Here is a 25,034-nt window from a genome sequence, read left to right as displayed (position 1 = left end):
CCCTAGACGACTGGAAAACCGTGACCTGGTCAGATGAGCCCCGATTTCAGTTGGTAAGAGCTGATGGTACGGTTCGAGAGTGGCGCAGACCCCACGAAGCCATAGACCCAAACCGTCAACAAGGCACTGTGCAAGCTGGTGGTGGCTCGACAGTGGGGTGGACTGTGTTTACATGGAATGGAATGGAATGGATCCTCTGTTCCAATCGAACCAATCATTGACTAGAAATGCTTATTTACGGGTACGTGCAGACATTTGTAACCATTCGTGGACTATGTTCCCAAACAACGATGTAATTTTTATGGATGACAATGCATGGTGCATTCTGGACAATTCGAGCGAATGATTTGGTCACACAGATCGCCCAGTATGAATTCCATCAAACATTTATGAGACATAATCGAGAGGTCAGTTCGTGCTCTAAATTCTGCACCGGCAACACTTACGCAATAATGGATGGGTATAGCGGCAATATGGCTCAATATTTCTGCAGGGGTCTTCCAATGACTTGTTGAGTCCATGACATGTCGAGTTTCTGCCCTATGCCGTGCAAAAGAAGGTCCGACACGATATTAGAAGATATCCCATGACTTGTCACGTCAGTGTAAACAGGAGCAGGAGACTGCTAATCAACATGCCTACATTCTGCTGCTGACTGGGTGGAAATCCTAAATGTTAATAGAGCGGTTTGAATCTCGCGAAGTCGGCTGGCAGTTCTCTTGGGCTGCAGAAGTCGTGTAGCGTCTGGTGCGCAGGTGGTGTTACCGTATTCTCAGACGTCGGGAGAAGGTAATCCTTCTTGATGAACGGTGTTAGTGCAAGAAGTAAGGAGAATTGACAGTCGCAAAGTGCATTACCGTGAGGACGTGGATTTCGAGCGGACTCTTTCCCGGTTTTCTAGGCGAGCGTTGCCACTAAGTTTACAGATGCACCACAGGCAGCGACCTCACCGTAGATTGTGGGACCTATAGTCGAAATGTCATAAGAACATCCCTGACAGCTCTTAGCGCCGCTGCCAGCTTGCAGCTGTGAAGCGCTAACGGTTGCAGGCGTAAACAGTATCCGTCAGCAAAGCTGTGATAACACTGATGCGTTACCATAGAGACGTCTGCAAAATCGAGTTACATTATTGGCTGAGGTAGGTCCCCGAAGCTAAGTGCCCAACTCACTTCAACTGTCAGGGATCAACTTAGGACGACTGAACTATAGTAGGCCGGCCGTTGTGGCCGAGCGGTTCTAGGCGCTTCAGTCTGGAACCGCGCAACCGCTACGGTTGCAGGTTCGAATACTGCCTCGGGCATAGATGTGTTTGATGTCTTTGGTTAGTTAGGTTTAAGTAGTTATACGTTCTAGGGGACTGATGACCTCAGATATTCCCATAGTGCTCAGAGCCATTCGAACTATAGTAGCTAGTTGGACGGTGGTGTGTAGTGAAGGAAACAGACTTAGCAAGGTTTTCTTTGAAGGCAGCAAATTATATTCGTCTTCGTACAAATCTGAATGTTGTCAGTTTGTGAGAGTTTCTCTCTTATTGACGTTGAATTGTATTACCGCTTTGTGGTCATGCAGATCATCGGCGGGAGCTGTTAGGAGCCAGATGGTAGCCGTGTACTTAATTTGTTGGCGGTGAACGTGTTCGAGTCCAGTTTCGGATCTGGGAATCTTACCTGAAAGTAGTTAGGTAGCTATAATACTTTCTAATGATTGAGTGTTGATTCTAAGAAGTATAATCCTGACTCGCCTCGAGGCAGGCGATCCTTAGACTGGGCGGCAAGTGTGGCGGTGCTGAGACTGCCAGTAAACGTTTCTGATTACATCTGGAAAGTAGTGCGACGCATAATTTGTCTCGTTCACCAGACATCGCTAATGGACCGTGGATTCTGTCCTGTAGTCACGAGTGTGATTTTGCGTGACGCCACGGAAGCTCTGAGGCAGGGACAAAACAAAATATTTCGAGACGACAACCACTGTTACGTGTGTTACTCGTGCAAGTGTTTTACTTCGTACTTTCTCGGAGTCCAAATGGAATGTCTCGACCATTTTCATTTGAATGAGTGTTGGCCTACGGACTGCTTCGTCTAGAAGTAGCCTCAGAATAACTAAAAACGTTATCTTCCTTGCCATTTGTATAGTGTGACCAATAGCAGTCTTATAATGCTTACTTGAGATATGCAAGACGCTACTTTTTATTCCGACTTGTGTTCATTAAGAACGACTGAAGAGCTTTGTTTGCTTGGAGGTCTTTATCGAACTGCATATCAGTTATGATATTCGTCAACAAGGGGTGTTGTTTAATGGGTGTCTGTAGAACAGCTCATTAGCGCTGCTATATAAAGCACTATGAATGTCGTAAACATTCAGAAGAAACTGGATTTCTGTAAAAGGGTGTTAGCTGATCCAAAGAAAGTGAAATAAAACGCTGGGAGAACAGTTATCTGCGGTGTAGTAAGTTGTCAATGCGTAATGACAACGAAAAAGTGATAAAGGTCTAGTTGGCAAAAAAAGAGTCGTAGAATACTTCCTAATATCGTGCCCGGGTAATACAGCAACTCAACGTGGCATGGATTCAAGTCGTGGGAAGCTCTTTGCAGAAATACTGGGCCATGTTGCCTCTATAGCCTACCATAACTGCGAAAGTGTCGTTTATAAAAATTCCACCGTTGTTTGTGAACATAAAGTCCATGAATGAGAGCAAATGATCCCAAGGAGGCGAACGTAACCGTTTCCCGTCAATGATCGGTTCAGTTGGACGAGAAGTTCAAATGGCTCTGAGCACTGTGGGACTTAACATAAGGTCATCAGTCCCCTAGAACTTAGAACTACTTAAACCTAACTAACCTAAGGACATCACACACATCGATGCACGAGGCAGGATTCGAACCTGCGGCCGTAGCGGTCGCGCCGTTCCAGACTGAAGCGCCTAGAACCGCTCAGCCACAGAGGCCAGCTGGACGACAGGAGCTAGTCCATTCCGCATAAAAGCTCACACCATTATGGAGCCACTACCAGCTGGCACAGTGCCTTGTTGACAACTTGGATCCATGGCTTCATAGGAGCGGCGCCACACTAACCTTAGCAGCTGAAATCGGGACTCATCTCACCACACCATAGTTTTCCAGTCGTCCAGAGTCCATCCGATACGGTCACGAGCCCAGGAGACGCGCTGCAGGCGATGTCGTGCTGTTAGCGAAGGCACTCGTATCGATCGTCTGCTGCCATAGCCCACTGAAGCCAACTGTGGTAACGGATGCAGTTATTTCATGCAGTTCTGCTTATGTATTAGCACTGACAACTCTACACAACGACGCTGTTCTCGGTCGTTATGTGAAAGCCATCGGCCACAGCGTTGTCCGTGGCGAGAGGTAATGCCTGAAATGTGGTATTCTCGATACATTAGAGATTATGGATCTGGAAATATTGAATTTGCTAACGATCATCGAAACAGATGTCCTGTGCGTCTAGCTTCAATTACCATTCCGCGTTCAAAGTCTTGCGGCCATAACCACGTCGGAAACCTTTTCACGTGAATTACCTGAGTACAAATGACAGTTCCGCCAACGCACTAACCTTTTGTACCTTGTGTATGCGATAGTACCGCCATCTGTATATGTTTATATCGCTATTTCGTGACTTGTCAGCTCAGTGTACTAGGCAACTTTAAGAATTTCTGAACAGAGGCAGAAAGGAACTGAGGGGGAGTATTGTTACCTGACATGGCGAGGCGGAGATGCCGACGGCGATGCCACAGAGGATCCTTCCGACGATGACGACGGTGTAGCTCTGGGCGAAGGCGAGCAGCAGCCAGCCGACGAGGAAGGGCAGCGCGGTGAGCTGCAGCGTGGTGCGGCGGCCCACCTGCTCCGACAGGTAGGAGCTGCACAGCGACCCCAGCGGAGTCGCCGCCGAATGCATGCTCGCTGCGGCAGGCAAACGGCACACACTAATACACCGCTTCCCAAATAAGAAGGTAATCTCGGGGGGAAAAAGCTAACAGGTCCGATTATGGATCCACGAAAAAAATCATTTCAGATGTCACTATACAGATTCTAATATTAGATACGTAACCAATAACTTTGTTAAAAAGAGTATTTTCCTGCGCAGTTTTATTTTATTTGAAATTAACACTATTTCTTTATTTGCTATTAGATAATTTCGTCCCCATACGGCAATATCAAACTACCTGGACGTAAGTACAATAATAAAACTTATGAACAGTATGAAATTAAACCAGGAATTATACACTGAAGCGACAGAAATTACGGGCTATCTCCTAATATCGTGTCGGACCACCTTATGCCCGACGTAGTGCAGCAGCTGGACGTGCCCCCAACAGAAGTCGTTGGAAGTCCCCAACAGAAATATTGGGCCATGCTGTCTCCGTCAGAACAAGCATTGAAGGCCCAATTGTGCCGACCGGCTGCCGTATCGTCCTCAGCCTTTAGGCGTCCCCGTATGCTGATAAGGAGGCGCATGTGGTCAGCACACCGCTCTCCCAGCCGCTGTCAGTTTTCGTGACCAGTGCCGCTTCTTCTCAGCCAAGTAGCTTCTCAATTGGCCTCATAACGGCTGAGTGCCCCCACTTGCCAACATCACTAGGTAAACCCAGACGGTGACCCATCCAAGTGATAGCCAAGTCCGACGGCGCTTAACTTCGATGATCCGACGGGAACCGCTTCAACCACTGCAGCAAGGCCTTTGGCCATGCTGCCTCTAAAGCCGCCCATAGTTCTATAAGTGTTGTCCATGCAGGATATTGTGCACGAAGTTACCTCTCGATTATCTCCCATAAATGTTCACTGAAATTCATATCTGCTGATCTGGGTGGTGAAACCATTCACTCGCATTGTCCAGATTGTTCTTCAAACCAATCGCGAACAATTGTACCCTCATGACATGGTGCATTGTGATCCATAAGAAGTCCATCGTTGTTTGGGAACATGACGTCCATGTACGGCTGCCGATGGTCTCCAAGTAGCCGAACATCCAGAGGACCCAGTCCTTTCCACGTAATCACGGCCCATACCATTGTGGGGCTACCACAAGCTTGCACAGTGTCTTGTTGACACCTTGGGTCCACGGTCTCGTGGGGTCTGCGCCACACTAACCCTACCATCAGCTCTTACCCAGTGAAATCGGGACTTATCTGACCAGGTCACACTTTTCCAGTCGTCTAGGATCCAATCGATATGGTCACGAGCTCAGGAGAGGCGCTGCAGGCGATGGATGTTGTTAGCAAAAACACTCGCGTCGTTCGTCTGCTGCCGTTGTACATTAACGCCAAATTTAGACGTACTGGTGTAACATACGTTCGTCGTAGGTCCTACATTTATTTGTGCGGTTATTTCACGCAGTGTTGCTTGTCTGACAGCACTGACAACTCGACGCAAACGCCGCTGCTCTTGGTACACTGCTGGCCACCGTAAATGCAACACCCTGAAGGAAGCATCCGAATCAAGTGAAATTTACACCATGGGTTTGCAGCGATGAGATATGCAACTGATTAGAATTTCAGCGCAGATGCACATCACGCGCGCCTGTGGCGCCACCTCATAGCGCCATTTAAGGCTTGGCGATTTCGACGAGTGTACGTTCGGCACGTGTGTTTACCTTGTGGTTGTTTCACAAGACGATCAGTTAAGCCTCATAGACAACAGCGAACATCTTTTGATCAAGTATCCGAGTTCGACAGAGGAAGGATAGTGGCTTACCGAGATTGTGGATTATCATACAGAGAAATCGCTAGTCGTGTTGGACGAAACCAAACAACTGTAATGCGGATATGTGACCGTTGGGTGCAGGAGGGTACGACGGACCGACGTGGTCGATCGCATTCACCTCGGTGCACCACTGCACGTGCTGATAGGCAAATTGTGCGCATGGCAGTGACGGATCGCTCAGTGACATCCCGAACCATAGCACAGCACATTGCGTCTGTAACGCATCATCCAGTGTCTGCGCGTACCATTCGACGCCGTTTACAGCAGAGTGGTCTGTCCGCAAGACGTCCATTGCTTCGTCTACCATTGACGCAGAGCCACAGACGTCTCCGTCGCCAATGGTGTGATGACAGACGGATGCGGACGGCAGAATGGAATGATGTCTTCTTTACTGACGAGGCACGCTTCTGTCTGCAGCACCACGATGGTCGGATTCGAGTGTGGAGACACCGTGGAGAGAGGATGCTGGACAGCTGCATTATGCACCGCCACACTGGTCTTGCACCGGGTATTATGGTATGGGGCGGTATTGGATATTACTCTCGCACGCCTCTAGTACGCATTGCCGGTACTTTAAATAGCCGGCGCTACATATCCGAGGTGCTGGAGCCAGTTGTCCTTCCTTATCTTCAGGGCTCGGCCACAGCCATATTTCAACAGGATAATGCGCGACCACACGTGGCACGCATTGTCCAAAGGTTCTTCGTCAATGACCAGATTGAATTGCTTCCCTGGCCGGCTCGCTCTCCGGATCTTTCGCTGATAGAAAACATGTGGTCCATGGTTGCTCAACGAGTGACCCAGATTACATCCCCAGCTGCCACACTAGATGATCTTTGGCAACGTGTGGAAGCTGCTTGGGCTGCTGTACCCCAGGAAAACATCCAACGTCTCTTTGACTCAATGCCGAGACGTGTGGCAGCGGTGATCTCCAACAATGGCGGCTACTCTGGCTACTGATTCTGGCAGGAACCACATGTCACAGACGTCTGTAAACGTAATCATTTGATACTTGGTCAACATGTTATTTACAAAATAAATCTTGTTGTGCTACCTCTTGTCTTCCTTGGTGTTGCATTTACGGTGGCCAGCAGTGTAGTTAAGTGAACGCCGGCGGCCACTGCGTTGTCCCCAGCGAGACGTAATGATTGAAATTTGTTATTCTCGGCACACTGTTCACATTATGGATCTCGGAATACTGAATTCTACAGACATCCATGCCCGAGGCAGGATTCGAACCTGCGCGGTTCGAGGCTGAAGCGCCTAGAACCGCTCGGCTACACCTGCCGGCTCTGAACTAAAACCGTCGAACGTAAACGGTACGTTTCCGGACATGAATTCCTATTCAAAATATTACGTACTCACTCCCCACAACAAGTTCTAGAAGTTTGTAATGAGAATTTCCGAACATCCTGTACAAGTACAGTTACCGTTATTAATCACAAGTCAACAACGCTTCATTAAGCAATGTCATAATCATAACTTTGGTGTCGCTGAGGATGGCGGATGTGTGGAACAGAACAATCGATATAAAATACATCACGATCAGTGACTTGGGGCCAGGGAGCTACTGGGAGCTCATCACAGAGATGAGCGCCAAAGAAACTGGTACGGGTATGCGTATTCAAATACACAGATATGGAAAACAGGCAGAATACTGCGCTGCAGCCGGCAACGCCTGTAAGACAAGTGCATGGCGGAGTTGTTAGGTCGGTTACTGCTGCTACAATGGCAGGTTATCGAGATTTAAGTGAATTTCAACGCGGTGTCAATATTCGGCGCACGAGCGATGGGACACAGCATCTCCGAGGTAGCGATGAAGTGGGGATTTTCCCTACACGTCCATTTCACGAGTGTACCGTGAATATCAGTAATCTGGTGAAACATCAAATCTCAGACATCGCTGCGGCGAAAAAAGATCCAGCAAGAACGGGACCAACGACGACTGAAGAGAATCGTTCAACGTGACAGAAGTGCAACTCTTCCGCAAATTGCTGCAGATTTCAATGCTGGGCCATAAACAAGTGTCAGCGTAAGAACCATTCAACGAAACAAACATCATCGACATGAGTTTTCGGAGCCGAAAGCTCACTCGTGTACCCTTGATGACTACAAGATACAAAGGTTTACGCCTCTCCTGGGCACGTCAACACCGACATTGGACTCTTGATGACTGGAAACATATTGCCTCGTCGGATGAGTCTAATTTGTATCGAGCGAATGGACGTGTACGAGTATGGAGACTCCCTCATGAATCCACGGATACTGCATGTCAGCAGGGGACTGTTCAAGCTGATGCAGATTCTGTAATGGCGTGGGGCATGTGCAGCTGGAGTGATGTGGGACCCCTTATACGTCTAGATACGCCTGACAGGTGACACGCACTTAAGTATCCTGTCTGATCACCTGCATCCATTCATGTCTATTCTGCACTCCGATGGACTTGGGAAAGTGCAGCAGGATAATGCGACACCCCACACGTCCAGAATAGCTGCAGAGTGGCTCCATGAACACTCTTCTGAGTTTAAAAACTTCCACTGGCCACCGACCTCCCCAGACGTGAACATTATTAAGCATATCTGGGATGCCTTGCAACGTGCTGTTCAGAGGAGATCCCTTCCCCCTCGCAGTGTTACGGATTTATGGACAGCCCTGCAGGATTAATGGTGTCAGTTCCCTCCAGCACTACTTCAGACATTAGTCCATGCCACGTCGTGTTGCAGCACTTCTGCTTGCTCCCGGGGGCCCTACACCATAATAGGCAGGTGTACCAGTTTTTTGGCTCTTCAGTGCAAAATCTGTACATCAGTGGCTCGCTAAGTTCTGTCAATGCTAGACCGTTATACTGACGATGACGGCGGCAGTGCTGATTTTACAAGGGCTCGCCAGTGACTCGCAGTCGCAGGAGAGCGGCGGACACTGACCTATCCAGGATTCCATATCCTCGTTGGTGTGGATGACGGAGTCGTTTTGGCGCAGCTGTGGCAGCATGACGGCAGAGAAGCCGATGGGGAAGCCGCAGCCGGCAGTGAGCAGGAAGCAGGCGGAGGCGGCCAGCAACTGGTTCTGCGTTGCGGGGCTGGTCCAGCTGCGGCCGCGCTTCGCGCCCCCCTCACCCTCTTCGTCCGTGTCCTCGTCGGGGTGCGGCGCTGTGGGCTGCAGCCTCAGCGCGGCGTCGTCGTGGCCGACGCCCAGCTTCTCCGACGCCAGCAGCTGAGCATGCGCGGCGGCTCCATTCTGCAGCGGTGGCGCGTCCAGTCTGGCAGGCAAACAGAACAGGTCACGCGTTATTAGTGGGTGCTGACATACGTACTGAACTCTCGCACTAACAAGCCTGCTCCCCTATACCGCTCTCACTAGGGGAGTCCACGACGTTGGAATCACGGATATACTTCAAACTTTGTATATCCGTTGTAGGTAATCAAAACAACGTAACTTGTAAGTAACAATTTGCACTAATCTGGCAATTTCAAGAAAATCGCCAAAGAAGTTTAACGCGTCTGTTAGGTGCCTCATGTATCTGTGCGAAGGTGTCGGGCCTAAGAAGTCATTGTGCTCTAGGTGTTAGTGTCAGCACTATGCACGTGTGTCTCGAGAGGATGGTTGACGAGGCCACAGTTCGAATCCCGTAAACATTTTTTAATCTATATTTTTTTTCTACACTAGGCACTGTGGTGTGCGTACTGTAAGACCTTCAGTACACACACCATCAGATTATTTGACTTGTCGCTCTAACTAAGTAGGCGAGTGTCAGCAATATGTCTCGTGGTCTTATCGTGGCGTGTTTATCTTCTGCCATTAGGTCAGACGATAGAAATGCCACTTGCACGCTTAGAGTAGCAGATTGACAGTGACCAACTTTAAACAGAACTTGATTAATTTTCACATACATTTATTAAAATAATAACAAGCATAAAAATTACTGAACTTGGTTCTGGATGCTATTTACAATTGACAATCTCAAGTTCCTTTGATATTGGTGCGTTAATCTTATTCTCACATATCTCTGATACTTGACAAAAGTGTCTATGCATTTATCTTCATGGCTATGTACAGGAATATGGTAATCTTACTGGGCGCAGACTGAAACTTGACTATAGACTGGTACAGACTAATGCCGACTGGTACAGACTGATGCAGACTGACTAATCGGAGGTCTGTACACTCGTTATAATACCTCGCGCGTTCATGCATCACTGCGCGAGTGTGATCCGTGAGGAGAAAAGGTTCTACGTTAGCAGCAATCTCATTGGCTGCGTTACATATTAATACGTGAATCGGTGGAAGCAGAATTTGGTCCGTCTCTATGGCAGCGCCATCTCTTAGTGCGGAGACGGACGAGCGCTGCGCCTGCGCTGTTGTGCTTAGCGGGGCACGCTCTAGTGGGAAAGTTGTGTACGCGCTATGCGGAACTATGAACACAAAAGTCACTTTTATATCACATTTGAGAGATAATATAACAAAAAAAGCTTACTTGCATTATCGTGAAATTTTAGTGAAATTCATATATTATTTGACTACTTAATATTTGTAATTAAATTTTCAAGAACGAGGGACAGTCATGCAAGGCCCAAGTGGAATCTCAATAATGACTCGAATGACGTTCTTCACAATCAGTGATATAGTAAGTTACAATGTGCCACACCACAGGGGTAATGTAGAATTACTCGTCGATTGTGCTCTCGACATCACACGCTGCAGGATGGTATTTGTCATACAGATATGGAAAATATAAATTAAAACTTCATGCACATACTCGTTTTCTCATTATATTACCTCTCAAATGTCGCAAATAATATGACAAGTTATGAAAAAATAGATTAATAGTAAAATTCGATCGGGAGTCGAGCCGTTGTGTCATACACGCTCGTCTTACGAAGCTGGAACGCTAATCACTTGACGACCATGAACTCTAACCACCGTAACCTATGCACAGGCACAAAAGCCACATAACAGACGCGTGAAACGTCTATTGCGATTTTATCGGAATTGCTAGAGTAGCGCACCTCACTACTTGCACACTGCGTTGCTTTAATGGCCTACTAAAGATGTACAAAGTTTGAAGTAAATCTGTGATCCCAACGTCGTGGACTCCCCTTGTTAGCCGAATAGTACTCATTATTATTATCATTATTTGTTATTACATAGGGATATGCAACAAGCCGTACTACAAACTGGATATGAATAATCTATGTGGGTCGTTCAGTTAGTTTTTTTTTCTGAAACCGAGTTGGTTTTATTCAGGGTTCCAATACATCATAATATACCCCACCCTTTTGGCTACAAAACAGTGTTTTCCAACTTAATCTCCGTTCACTGCGACAGCCTTACACCACCTTACTGGCAGGATCTGTATGTCCCCATAGCATCACTCTACGTCGCAATCAACGTCTTACTGCATCGATAGCCTCCCTGTCACCCACGTACTGCTTTCTGCGGAGTGCATCCTCCTTTGGGCCAGACAGATGGAAGTCGGAAGGTACGAGAACCCGGCTATAGGGTGGCTGAGGAAGAACAGTCCATTGAAGTGTTTTGACCTCCTGTCGGTCCACAGACTTGTCTGAGGCCTTGCGTTGTCATGGAAACGGAGAAGTTCGTTTGCATTTTTGTGGCGACGAACACGCTGAAGTCGATTCTTCAATTTCCAGAGGGTAGCACAACACACTTCCAAGTTGATCGTTGTACAATGACGAAGGACACCAAACAATAGCCCTTTCAGAGGTCCAGAAAAAAAATGGCTCTGAGCACTATGGGACTTAACATCTGAGGTCATCAGTCCCCTAGAACTTCGAACTAAAACATAACTAACCTGAGGACATCACACACATCCACGCCCGGGGCAGGATTCGAACCTGCGACCGTAGCGGTCGCGCGGTTCCAGACTGAAGCGCCTAGAACCGCAGGGTCGCAACGGCCGGCCTGAGTAAGAAGTTCCTGAACATTTACATCTGGGATGGACTATAGGAAATCCGGATAAGAAGAGCCATGAAGTATTTGAACTGTGATATTATCGAAGAAAGTTAAAGTATGAAATGAAGTGCTAAAATGAAAAGGTGAAAACGGCGCTGTGAATGAGCTTTACCACAAGAAGACAAGGGTTAGTGGCACATCTGCTATGACATTCAGCAATAGTTAACGTGACGTTGGAAGGAGAAATAGAGGGGAAAATATTATGCTGCTCTTGCAGCGGGCGTGTATGCAGATGAAACAACTGTGTATGAAGTCCGTCTGTTATGTAAACAACTGTTTTTTCCCCATACTAAAATGTGACAATGTTTTCCTTTCAGACTAAGTGTGTAATTCATTTCGAGTAAATAGTGATATTTAATCAAAAAGAAAATAGTACATTATAAATGTATGTATATCTCAGATTCTTGTAGTCTCTTTAAAAGACTAATTTTTTTGTTTACATGACTAAAAAAGATCTGTCGCTCTGTTGCTTCTCTTATTTTTTCTTGCTTATAACTTCTGAGACAGAAGGTCCGTTTCAGTCCTCATTAATAATAAGGAATGTTTCAATAGTCAGATGTACTGCGTCTCTGTTTCAATACCATAAGATGCTCACCAAATATTGAATGCTCATTTTATGAGAGCTCGTCTCATGGAATTTTGACAAGAATTAGCCGGCTTGATCTCGATTTGCACACCCGCCATTGTGGCTATCTCATTGAGATATTCATTATTTATAGGCATATTTATTACTCAGATCCTGTGTGTTTTATCCAAACGAATCCCCACCTATCAGCATGTTGCCTACGGGACCTCTTCGTCTGAAGCAAATCAGACGGCCACGAATGTCTTTCTTCAGGACTCCAAAAATGTGGAAATCGCATGGGCGAGATCGGGACTGTATGGAGGATATGTGAGGATTTCTTAGCGAAACTTATGCAGCGTACTCTAAACGACCTTGGAAACATGTGGGCCCACCCACGCTGCAGAAGTTTCGCTAGAAAGCCCTTACACAACTTCCATACATTCGCGATCCCGCCCCATCTCATTTTCATTTGACTTGTCCTTATACTTTCCCAAAAGCAAATTACTCTTGAATATTATTTACTCGTATAAATTAAGTTGAAAATTAAAGGATAAATTATTTACTGCGCAGGCTCACGCACATAAAATGATACAGCTGGGAAAAAAATACCGGTACAAGTTGAGCCAAAGTTCAATTAGTGGTTTGCTTTCCCCATAGCAGATTCTATCTGATGGCTCCTGTTTAAGTTGTTCCTAATTATAATGCGTAGGTACTCAGTTAAATTGACAATAATTCAACTTGCGTGATTTATTATGTAGTCTAAATTTAACGAATTGTTTTTGCTCTTCAAGTAGAGGTTCTAACACTTTTTATTGTTCATAGTCAACCGCCGCTTTCCACAACATGCAGACGCCTTGTTTAAATTATTTTATAATTCGCTTTAAACTTCCGGTGACTTTACTAGACAGTAAACAGCAGCATCGTCTGTCATTGTGGTGTATAATCCACTTAATGTTTTCAACGTTGCAGAGATAAAAAGTGAAGGACGTGGTGTGCAATCGGAATATCTATTTCTTCTGAAGACCTACATGTGTGTTTTTTATTAGTTAATCTCTTGGGAACTCATTCCAAAGATGTCTACTTTTCGTTAAAGAAACAGGAAATAACTATGATGATTCCGTGAATTATGGCTATAACAATGACTGTTGCGCTAATTTAAGTCAAGAGTTAAAATACAGTACTTTTCTAGCACAAAGAAAACATATAGAGCAATAGCTTTCAGAGGCTCAATGAAGAAGGAAGATAAGGCTTAAACTTAAGCAATGTGCAAATTCGGTTTCGTTTCGTAAAATCTGAACATGAAATGTGTAAATGGAAGAAAGACATACAAAATACAATATACACGTCAAAACGAAACTCACAGAAGTTTGAAAGAAAAGCTATTCGAAAGATTTACAGCTGCTCTTGAGAGTCAGTGCACTATTACCGAGGGGTATCCATGAGAATGGGCGCCCTGAACTGCAAGTGAGCTTAACATTGATTTCCAGACTTTGACCTCGTTGTAGAGGAGATTCATTAATAGGTAATACCGTAGAGAAAATCGTAGCTGATAAGGCAAAGCTTCATGTTATTCCATAAAACCTGCGTATAAAGATGTCTTCCTGTCTTGGCTACGTCTGCTTATTCGCCAATTGGAGCGCTGGGCGCGAAGGGTTGTATAAACTGCTGCAAAAATGCGGCAAAAATAAGTAACATTAAAAAAACACTTGCAGTGCACCTTAGTAGCTGAAATCTTTGTAGTCCATTTCTTCCAGTGTATTCTACTTGCGTGAAAAATTTCAGTGTAGGTTTCGACCCGGCGGACCTTACCGTTCTCTTGTGATACAATACACCATAGACACGCAATTTGATTAGATGCGTTACGTGTCAATAGATCGTTTTCTTCGTGGTATGTATAGTTTTGGAACAGAGCATATGTTGCAAATTTCCACTACAAATCCATTGAGATTAATTCCATTTTTCTTGAGTACTGGTGTGACCCGCGCAACTTTCCAGCCTTTAGGTATGGATTACAACAAGTTCACGTGTCAGAATGTGGGCTTCTGTAATGTTGATAAATAACAGCCACACGCAATAGATAAAATATATGAATAGCTTAGCTACGACAGCAGGAGCTTGCTGTCTGCTTTTCCTTACGCGGCCATTGTTTCGGAACGTCAGTAACCCAGAGAGCTAATGAGGAATACGGCGAGAAGAGGGAGCGGAGCGTTCTGGCAGGCGTCCAGAGGTGAACGACCGCCCTAAGTGGGGAGAGTGGCTGACACAGATCGCTCCTCCAGTGCCACAGTGGCCCAGGACGGGAGCCGGCATAGCTTTTTTCCCTAATTCTTCTCCTCCTGCGTTATCTTCCCCCCACTACTTTCTTCTTCCTCCACAAGCGTTGCCCTGATTTTGTAACTTCCGCACTGAAAGACTGACAATCAGGAAACTACCATCCATAGGGCAAACTGTGACCTTGCTTGTGTCTACGTCAGAGAAAATGAGAGGTATGCTCTGGTATTATCACAGATCAACCGCTGTTCAAATAAATTAATACTTAAATTATTTAAAAGTTGCTGGTAGAATATGTGCTTTTATTTATGATATTACGCTGACAGAGTATGTGAAACTGTTTTACGTGACGGTGTTACTGTGGTCCTCAGGTCGAAGACCTATTTTCTGCAGCCTTCCATGCTAGTCTATCCTATACAAGCTTCTTCATCTCTGTACAGTTACTGCAACCTTCATACATTTGAACCTGGTTACTATACACTGAGGTAACAACAGTAATGGGATGGCGACACACACACACACACACACACACACACACACACACACACACACACACACACACGCCGGTAGTATCGCGTTCAAAAGGTATAAAATGACAGTGCATCGGAGGAGCTGTCATTTGTACTCAGACGATTCATGAGTAAAGGTTTCCTATATGATTATGGCAGCACGACGGCAATCAACAGACTTTGAACGCGATATGGTAACTGGAGCTAGACAAGGGTCATTCCATTTCGGAAATCGTTGGGGAATTCAGTATTCCGAGATCCACAGTGACAAGAGTTTGCCGAGAATACCACATTTCATGCATTACCGCTGAATACTGACAGCACAGTGGCCGATGGCCTTCACTTAACGACCGAGAGCAGCGGTATTTGCGTACAGTTGTCAGTGCTAACGGACAAGCAACACTGTGTGAAATAAACGCGGGATGCACGACGAATGTATCTCTAGGCACAGTGCAGCGAAATTTGGCGTTAATGGGCTAAGGCAACAGACGACCAATCCGATTGCCTTTGCTAACAGCATGACATTGCCTACAGCACTTCTCCTGAACTCTTGACCATATGGGTTGGATCCTAGACGACTGGAAAGCCATGTCCTGGTCAGATGAGTCCCGATTTCAGTTGGTAACAACTGAGGATACGGTCCGAGTGTGGGACAGACACCACGAAGCCATGGACTCAAAAATGGCTCTGAGCACTATGGGACTCAACTGCTGAGGTCATTAGTCCCCTAGAACTTAGAACTAGTTAAACCTAACTAACCTAAGGACATCACACACATCCATGCCCGAGGCAGGATTGGAACCTGCAACTGTTCCAGACTGCAGCGCCTTTAACCGCACGGCCACTTCGGCCGGCGCCATGGACTCAAGTTGTCAACAAGGCACTGTGCAAGCTGGTGGTGGCTCCACACTGGTTCTCGCTTCCCACGCCCGGGTTCCCGAGTTCGATTCCCGGCGGGGTCAGGGATTTTCTCTGCCTCGTGATGGCTGGGTGTTGTGTGCTGTCCTTAGGTTAGTTAGGTTTAAGTAGTTCTAAGTTCTAGGGGACTTATGACCACAGCAGTTGAGTCCCATAGTGCTCAGAGCCATCCACACTGGTGTGGGCTGTGTTTACATGGAATAGGCTTGGTCCTCCGGTTCAACTGAACCGATCATTGACCATTTGCAGCCATTCATGTACTTCGTGTTTCCAAATAACGATGGAACTTTTATGGATAACAATGCGCCATGTCACCGAGCGACAGCTTTTCACTATTAGTTTGAAGAACATTCTGGACAGTTGGAGCGAATGATTTGGTCTCCCAGATCGCCCGACAACAATGCCTCCAACATTTATGGGACATAATCGAGAGATCAGTTCGTGCAGAAAATGGTGCACCGGCAACATTTTTGCAACTATGGACTGCTTTAGAGGCAACAGGGCTCAATATGACTGCAGAGGATTTCTAATGACTTCCTGAATACATGTCACGTCGAATTGCTGCCGCCCCCCCCCCCCCACACACACACCGGAGGGAGGACGCTAACCTCCGACGGTGGAAGCCGCAAGGCGCCTAGACCGCGCGGCTACCCCGCGCAGCCACATTACCAAGTGGACGATTCATTTATGCATCACGATGTGTCCTGTCAACAGATTCCTTCTTTTAGTCAGGTTCTGTCAAAAATTTCTATTATCTCACATTCAATTCAGTTCTTGTACATCTTCATTAGCTTTTTTCTTGCACTTACGTAATCTTCAGCGTTCTTAAAAATGTTAAAACATTCTCTCGTCTCAATTGGTTATAGTCCATATTCAACTTTTGTTTTTGACTACATTCCAAATAAACACCTTAAAATTACTTCCCAAAGTTAAATATATATTCCATTTTAACAACTATCTTTTTCAGAAACTTTTTTTTTTGCTCTTCTGCATTTTACATTGCCATCGTCAATTTTTTAATATTGAAACAGCAATATTGCAAACAAGGGAAACTCCAGCATTGCTCACATAATTTGAAACTATTTATTTTATTATTGCATATTAATTTCAATCACATTCAGTGCAAGATTAAGTCCAGTGGACTCATATAATCATGCACAAAATATAGCTTCAAACACAGGTTTTTATCGTGAAGAACATGCCAACTAGCAGGCGTTTTGTACGACTTCATATACAATAGTTAGGAGAGGTAGGCTACAGAGTGGTGCGGCAATTGTTGTAGGAAAGCTAGGCACAAGCAGAAATTCTTAGCTAACCCGTCAATAACAGAAGACTGACTTAACTTTTATTTCTCCAAGCGAACGAAGACCTATTATCAATAATGCAGCAAGAAACAGAATCCAGCTATCACAATGTCAACCAGATAGGGCTCGATACATGTCCTCAGCAAAACCCTTCATGAGATGTGCAACCTTATCTGCCTCCTCCATTCTAGGATCCACTATTTTACACAGCTCCAAGACGTCTTGAATGTAGGATGCTGTAGTTTCTGCTGGACGCTGTGCCCTGCACTTTAGTTTACCTTCAGCCTTACACTTCTGTCGTTGTGCCTCCCCGAAATACTTGCGCAGTTCCGCCTGAAATACTTCCCAGCTTGTGAACTTCTCCTCGTTTTCATACCATTGGTTGGCAGTGCCCTCCAAGTAGAAAAATAAGTTAGCAAAACACACAGTGTCATCTCATTTGTTAAATTTACGCTCATATACCTTCAGCCACTTTTTTGGATCTTGGCCATCGTCACCAGAGAACGCGGAAGGACGTCTCATATGGTGGCACACAGTTACTGTTATCGTAACGTCCTCTTCTTCTTCTTCTTCTTCTTCTTCTTCTTCTTCTTCTTCTTCTTCTTCTTCTTCTTCTGTCTCCGATAGATTGCAATCTGTTGAATATGGCTCGAACTCTGGTTTCTCGCCACGTAAACGGCGGCTCTGTCGTGGCCTGATGGCTCAAATGGCTCTGAGCACTATGGGACTTAACATCTGTGGTCATCAGTCCCCTAGAACTTAGAACTACTTAAACCTAACTGACCTAAGGACATCACACACATCCATGCCCGAGGCAGGATTCGAACCTGCGACCGTAGCAGTCGCGCGGTTCCGGACTGAGCGCCTAGAACCGCTAGACCACCGCGGCCGGCGTGGCCTGATGGGAGCCACTGTGTCGTCGATAAGTGTGCTATCACAAGGTTAATACCAAGCGCCTCCACCAGAATAATGTCACGTAGAGTAACGTGTAAGCAAATGAATGACGAACACTAACTTCACTTAACGAAGGGTAATTCAGCACTTGCACATAAAAGAGCGCGGAGACAACTGCCTCCGGCTAGAACACATACAGTATATATACAGCTACAGAACATTCTAGTACAATGAGTCTTTACATTTGTGGACACTTCTCGAATGTTCTCGAACCGAATACAGGAATTAAAATTGTACAGTCCAGGAGAGATTTGAACTCAAGACCCTCCATGCAACAATTTAGTATCACAACGACTACAGCACGGTGCTACTCAGCTTCTTCTGCGACACATTACTGGCTCACGGTCGGCAACTGTCGTACAGTCACTGTGGGTAACTTTTTACCATCAGGGGATCTTTGTACTACTTACCACTTTTGTTTCAAATAGATGCTGCTCTAGCTACTTGCATTATCTTGTACTAAAAGTAACAGTATTATTGCCTATGATTTCCAATTAGATTTTCGGCTGTTTTTCCAGTTTCATACAAGCTCCTTTGCTAGTGACTATCCTTTAATTGCTTTGAATAAGAGAGCTTCCTGTGACAGTGACAAGTTCAACAATGCCAGGTCGATACAAATAACTTCATGTTTCAAAGTAAACCTGCAGTACTGAAGTAACACTGTTTTTAATACTTAATAACACCTGATTTATTCTGGCACGATATAAATTTACGCAGAGCGTTCTGTATAGGAAAAATTCTTTGCTTTGTAAGAGTGGTCTACAGTTATCCTGAATGATGGAGTAACTTTGTACCAGCATTAAAACTGAAACATCACGCTAATGGGGCTTCATTAGTACACATCTACACTTTTCCAAGCATTCAGAACTATACACCCATGAGATGCTCCTGTCATCACGTCGTAAGAAGTATAAAAATAAAAAGAATGTAATCACTAAACTTCCACGGAATGTATGCATTTTTTTCCATTTCATCGAAATTCCACGGATGCTGCGTGTTAAGAAGATATAAAAATTTTATTTGTCAAGGCTGAAAGAAGAGCCAACGTGGCTGTAATTGCTATATAATTTGCTTCCTTTTCAGGGGGACAATAAAGGCAGTTGTTCTAACAACTGGACAGGCAGGTCTGTGTTCCACGTTGTCAATACGTTAAATCATAAGAAGAACAGAGTAATACCTGTGAAAACAAGAGTGTAACATTGTCTCTTTTTCACAAATTCATTACCTGAAGCTTGGCTTGGCTAGTTTTTTCTGTGTATACTACGAAATGATTCAGTTGTGAGAACGAAACGCGTGTGGTGGCTGCTTATTGGGCAGCACTATCAGGCGACCCAATCGATAGGGTGCCTCGCAGCGGTGCGGTCGGATCCAAAGTTCGTCCCTGATGTCCTCCACAGTCCACATGAGCGTCAGTGTTTGGGCAGTAAATACCAGCTGATACACATTGCGTAATACTGGCGGGTGGGCGGTAGCTTTGGGACGCGGCTGTGTAAACCTAACGCTAGACTAGCGAGGTCCAGAACTTACGTGGCGACTTCTCCTCTTTAGATTATTATAGGTAGCAGTAACTTAAAGAAAAAGAAACTCGGTTTAGAAACTTCCTGGCAAATTAAAACTGTGTGCCGGACCGGTACTCGAACTCGGGACCTTTGCCTTTCGCGGGCAAGTGCTGTACCAACTGAGCTACCCAAGCACCACTCACGGCCGGTCCTCACAGCTTTACTTCCGCCAGTACCTCGTCTCCTACCTTCCTTAGTAGAGCAATTGCCCGCGAAAGGCAAAGGTCCCGAGTTCGAGTCTCGGTCCGGCACACAGTTTCAATCTGCCAGGAAGTTTCACATCAGCGCACAATCCGCTGCAGAGTGAAAATCTCGTTCTGGATACTCGGTTCAGTGAAAGAGCGATCAAAATAAGCGAACTCATGTTTCGGCTTCTCCGTAGATACTCTACGCTTTCTGAGAAAACTAAGGTCAAAGTATTCGACGTATTTTATACGCCTTTTAGCGCGTAATCGTTGTAACTAGCGCGGAGGCACGGTGGGTAGCTTCGCGGCTTCACACTTTTTGAGCACCTTTGATTTTTTTTCATTTATCTACCCACCTTCATACAAGATTACTAGACGAATGTTTTCCAATACTTGCTGAAATAATGTTGTCCTTAGTTGTCTACTAATTGTCTGTCTGATGTTTTCGGTGAAATTCCAATAGTGTATCTTAATTCATAATCAATTGCAAGAGCAAGTTTTCGGAAAAATGGTCCGTTATCCGTGATTTGTTGCGAAATTACTGTCAACGAGTGAAATCTTCAGTAATGTTAACGACGTTTCTTTCCCGAGTGAGAGTAATACGAAGAAATGTCTGTGTGGCAAACATGTATTCGCTCAGTGCTCATAGTGTTCGGAATTTCTATGTTCAAAAATGTGTGTGAAATCTTTGGGACTTAACTGCTAAGGTCATCAGTCCCTAAGCTTACACACTACTTAACCTAACTTATCCTAAGGACAAACACACACACCCATGCCCGAAGGAGGACTCTAACCTCCGCCGGGACCAGCCGCACAGTCCATGACTGCAGCGCCTAGACCGCACGGCTAATCCCGCGGGGCGAATTTCTATGTTTCCAACGTTTCTACGATCGGTGTCATCCAAGGGAATGCACCAGATCTTCCTGAAGAATAAACATAAGATTAAAATGTAGGAATTAATATAAGAATTTTTATAAGAATGGAATAAAAGAATAAGAGAACTGGAAAGAACCTGAAAACACCATACAAACGCCTAATTATATAATAAGTGTATGACATTTATTGTGAAATCCACTTGTAATTTTTCAATTAATATAACGCCCTTATATCCCCTAATTTGATGAGAAACGTCACATGGATAGATAAATGGAAAAAAAAGAAAATAGTCGGATTTCAATTACGAGGCGCGGAAGTGTGAAGCAGGGATGATAACCACTGTGACACGGCTTCGCTTTAACTGGTCGTGTTCTAAAAGGCATATAAATAACAGGGGGCACTGTATCCGTTGTTTTCTCAGAAACGATGGATTATCTCCGGATAATACGAGACATGTGTTCGATTATTTTGACTCCTCTTCCACTGAGCGAAGTTTCTGGGACATTGGGTAATGGCACTTGTTTTCTCCTCGTTTGACATTTATCCCACTCTTTTGTACGGTAGCATATTTCGACCCTCTCTGGGATAGAATTGTGAACACCGTCCTTAACACATGTTGTTGGCTGTTCCATAATGGGTTACTCTATGTAAATGTTCTCCATGGAACACTTATCTTGTGATGACACAGTGTAACACGTCGTAAAAATCTGCTTCTAATGAGTAAATGATTCTACAGCAGTGTGTGTGTGTGTGTGTGTGTGTGTGTGTGTGTGTGTGTGTGTGTGTGTGTGTGTGTCAGTTAAGACCGATATGCGATCTACAGAGTGAATCTAACGTAGGTTAGCTAAGGCGCTATACGCTAATGATATCTGTAGGCAATATGAATGAGTAATGTGTGTATTATGTAGAGGAAAACTCATCACTTACATTTTTCACATTTAAATACCACCATTTTAAGATTAAATAAATGACTAGTATAAGGAAAAAAACTGCAAAGGAAATGCCGAAATCATACATAACGAAACGGTGAATGACTTACACCTGTCGAAAATTGCTGTAACGTAATCATATATGACAATCATACCTATGACATTTACTTTGATTTAACTTGTTGCCATTATGAAATTAGCAATAAGCAGTACGCCTCCCTGCGAGGCAGAATCACTTTCACGCTCATTTCCATCAATAATTTTCCTAAGAAACACGTAAAGCGACCGAAATTTTAGAACAGATAAGTTCTAGAACAGGCTAAACGAGAGCGACACGAATTAGCACAAATAATCAGTTTACTTCAGTGCAGGGCGGCAAAGTTAATGACGTGTACCGTTTAATATTTCGACGACCTGTAGTAAGAGCATTTTGCGTGTTATGGCTTCAAATAATGGAAACGGTGGTACCTCTGCAATATTACTTGCCGAGCTACTACTGTCAGAGTCCACAGTTCGTTGCTAATTAGCGCCGGAAAGCGCCGATTGACCGCTCGGTCACTGGCTATATTCCGTATGGTTACAACCAACGAATCAGCGTTACAGAGATCAAATCGTCTGTATTACGTTACAACACCTCTTGAGCTACCTCTGGGCATCATATGATACAACATTGCTTCCGCGAAATATGGCGCCAGTCATGCGTTGAAGAAACAATGTTACTTTCGCGCTTATGTTTTTCGGGAAAGAGAAGCCGCAGTTCATAGCAGTTTGGACTGACTACAGTACCATATGCAACCCCTTAACAACGTGTCTTCCTTTCTTGCAGCACATTAGAACATGGTCCTGAACTTACACAGGCTGCAGCAACTCTGCTTAATGCGTTCCAGCAAAGTCCCCCTGTCAGTTATCTACACTCCTGGAAATGGAAAAAAGAGCACATTGACACCGGTGTGTCAGACCCACCATACTTGCTTCGGACACTGCGAGAGGGCTGTACAAGCAATGATCACACGCACGGCACAGCGGACACACCCGGAACCGCCGTGTTGGCCGTCGAATGGCGCTAGCTGCGCAGCATTTGTGCACCGCCGTCGTCAGTGTCAGCCAGTTTGCCGTGGCATACGGAGCTCCATCGCAGTCTTTCAACACTGGTAGCATGCCGCGACAGCGTGGACGTGAACCGTATGTGCAGTTGACGGACTTTGAGCGAGGGCGTATAGTGGGCATGCGGGAGGCCGGGTGGACGTACCGCCGAATTGCTCAACACGTGGGGCGTGAGGTCTCCACAGTACATCGATGTTGTCGCCAGTGGTCGGCGGAAGGTGCACGTGCCCGTCGACCTGGGACCGGACCGCAGCGACGCACGGATGCACGCCAAGACCGTAGGATCCTACGCAGTGCCGTAGGGGACCGCACCGCCACTTCCCAGCAAATTAGGGACACTGTTGCTCCTGGGGTATCGGCGAGGACCATTCGCAACCGTCTCCATGAAGCTGGGCTACGGTTCCGCACACCGTTAGGCCGTCTTCCGCTCACGCCCCAACATCGTGCAGCCCGCCTCCAGTGGTGTCGCGACAGGCGTGAATGGAGGGACGAATGGAGACGTGTCGTCTTCAGCGATGAGAGTCGCTTCTGCCTTGGTGCCAATGATGGTCGTATGCGTGTTTGGCGCCGTGCAGGTGAGCGCCACAATCAGGACTGCAGACGACCGAGGCACACAGGGCCAACACCCGGCATCATGGTGTGGGGAGCGATCTCCTACACTGGCCGTACACCACTGGTGATCGTCGAGGGGACACTGAATAGTGCACGGTACATCCAAACCGTCATCGAACCCATCGTTCTACCATTCCTAGACCGGCAAGGGAACTTGCTGTTCCAACAGGACAATGCACGTCCGCATGTATCCCGTGCCACCCAACGTGCTCTAGAAGGTGTAAGTCAACTACCCTGGCCAGCAAGATCTCCGGATCTGTCCCCCATTGAGCATGTTTGGGACTGGATGAAGCGTCGTCTCACGCGGTCTGCACGTCCAGCACGAACGCTGGTCCAACTGAGGCGCCAGGTGGAAATGGCATGGCAAGCCGTTCCACAGGACTACATCCAGCATCTCTACGATCGTCTCCATGGGAGAATAGCAGCCTGCATTGCTGCGAAAGGTGGATATACACTGTACTAGTGCCGACATTGTGCATGCTCTGTTGCCTGTGTCTATGTGCCTGTGGTTGTGTCAGTGTGATCATGTGATGTATCTGACCCCAGGAATGTGTCAATAAAGTTTCCCCTTCATGGGACAATGAATTCACGGTGTTCTTATTTCAATTTCCAGGAGTGTAATTCTCTCCTTCCAGTATCACTTAGCACCTGTATATCAGTAGTCATCAATATTTTCCCCATTTTAGTTCAGTTGTGGGTGTATCACGCTTTGGGTCTGTGGACGGTATCCTTTTTTTTCTTTTCAAAATTTAGGCTAATACCTACATGTATTCGCTGTTAACAGTATTTTATTTATTGAAAGTTATCTAAACAGACCGCGCCTAGTACGCGTCCACCACGGCGCTCGGAGGCCACAGAACCAAGTTACGACACCTGAAGATGGGCATATAAGATCCCGAAACCGGTCGTGTGATACTAAAAGAACTTTACAACTGAAGCGGTATTTTCAGCCTCTGGTATAATTCTCAGTTGCGGATGTTCCTCCAACAGGCTATCTGCGAAGTCTTGCGTTTTGGTAACCGCCGCGTTTTCGCAGAAACTAGGTTACCTTATCCTTATCATACTCATTTTCAATATAAGGCCACGGTTAATTGCCTACTAGAGACACGGCCAAGTGTTCTATGTAGCATGTGGGATAAACTATCAAGTCGGGAATACAAACGAAACAATATCACTCAGCAAATGGGCGACGGCGAGGTTCCAGCAGTCAGCAGGAATGAAATGAAGACTGAAAATGCGGTATTCTGCCAGGCGACGTCTCCCAAAGGCAGCCACTACTCAACAGCTGATTGATTCTGCGACTTAACGAAAGGAAGACTTGGCGCGAATACACAGATTACATGGTCATCAGCGATAAATTTAGACTTTAGAAACGCGCGTCTAGGTTGTATACGTGCCAAGTTAATATGAAGTGGTTTAGAGTTCTACACATATCTGTGCAGTGGGCACTAAGTGTTTTCATTTCCAACGAATACTCGGGTTTATATAAAGTGCCGAGCTCTACTGTACTAGCCGCAGCCGCATTACATTTTCGTGTGGACAGTTCATCTATAGGAATTCT

General features: G+C 45.8%; 1 protein-coding gene across 1 annotated transcript in view; it reads right to left on the bottom strand.

Annotated features, from left to right (window-relative positions):
• Positions 1-25,034, bottom strand: part of LOC126251964 (facilitated trehalose transporter Tret1-like) — a 58,085-nt gene that overhangs the window by 18,171 nt on the left and 14,880 nt on the right. The window contains exons 2-3 of the mRNA XM_049952728.1: positions 8,642-8,976; positions 3,709-3,917 (exon numbers count right to left, since the gene is read on the bottom strand). Coding sequence (XP_049808685.1) covers positions 3,709-3,917; positions 8,642-8,976 — 544 coding nt within the window. The remainder of the gene's footprint in view (positions 1-3,708; positions 3,918-8,641; positions 8,977-25,034) is intronic.

The sequence above is a fragment of the Schistocerca nitens genome, chromosome 4 (assembly GCF_023898315.1).
Source record: "Schistocerca nitens isolate TAMUIC-IGC-003100 chromosome 4, iqSchNite1.1, whole genome shotgun sequence".
NCBI classification, from domain to species: Eukaryota; Metazoa; Arthropoda; class Insecta; order Orthoptera; family Acrididae; genus Schistocerca; species Schistocerca nitens.
Note: the sequence above shows the minus strand (reverse complement) of the source record. Positions and strands in the feature narration are given on the sequence as shown.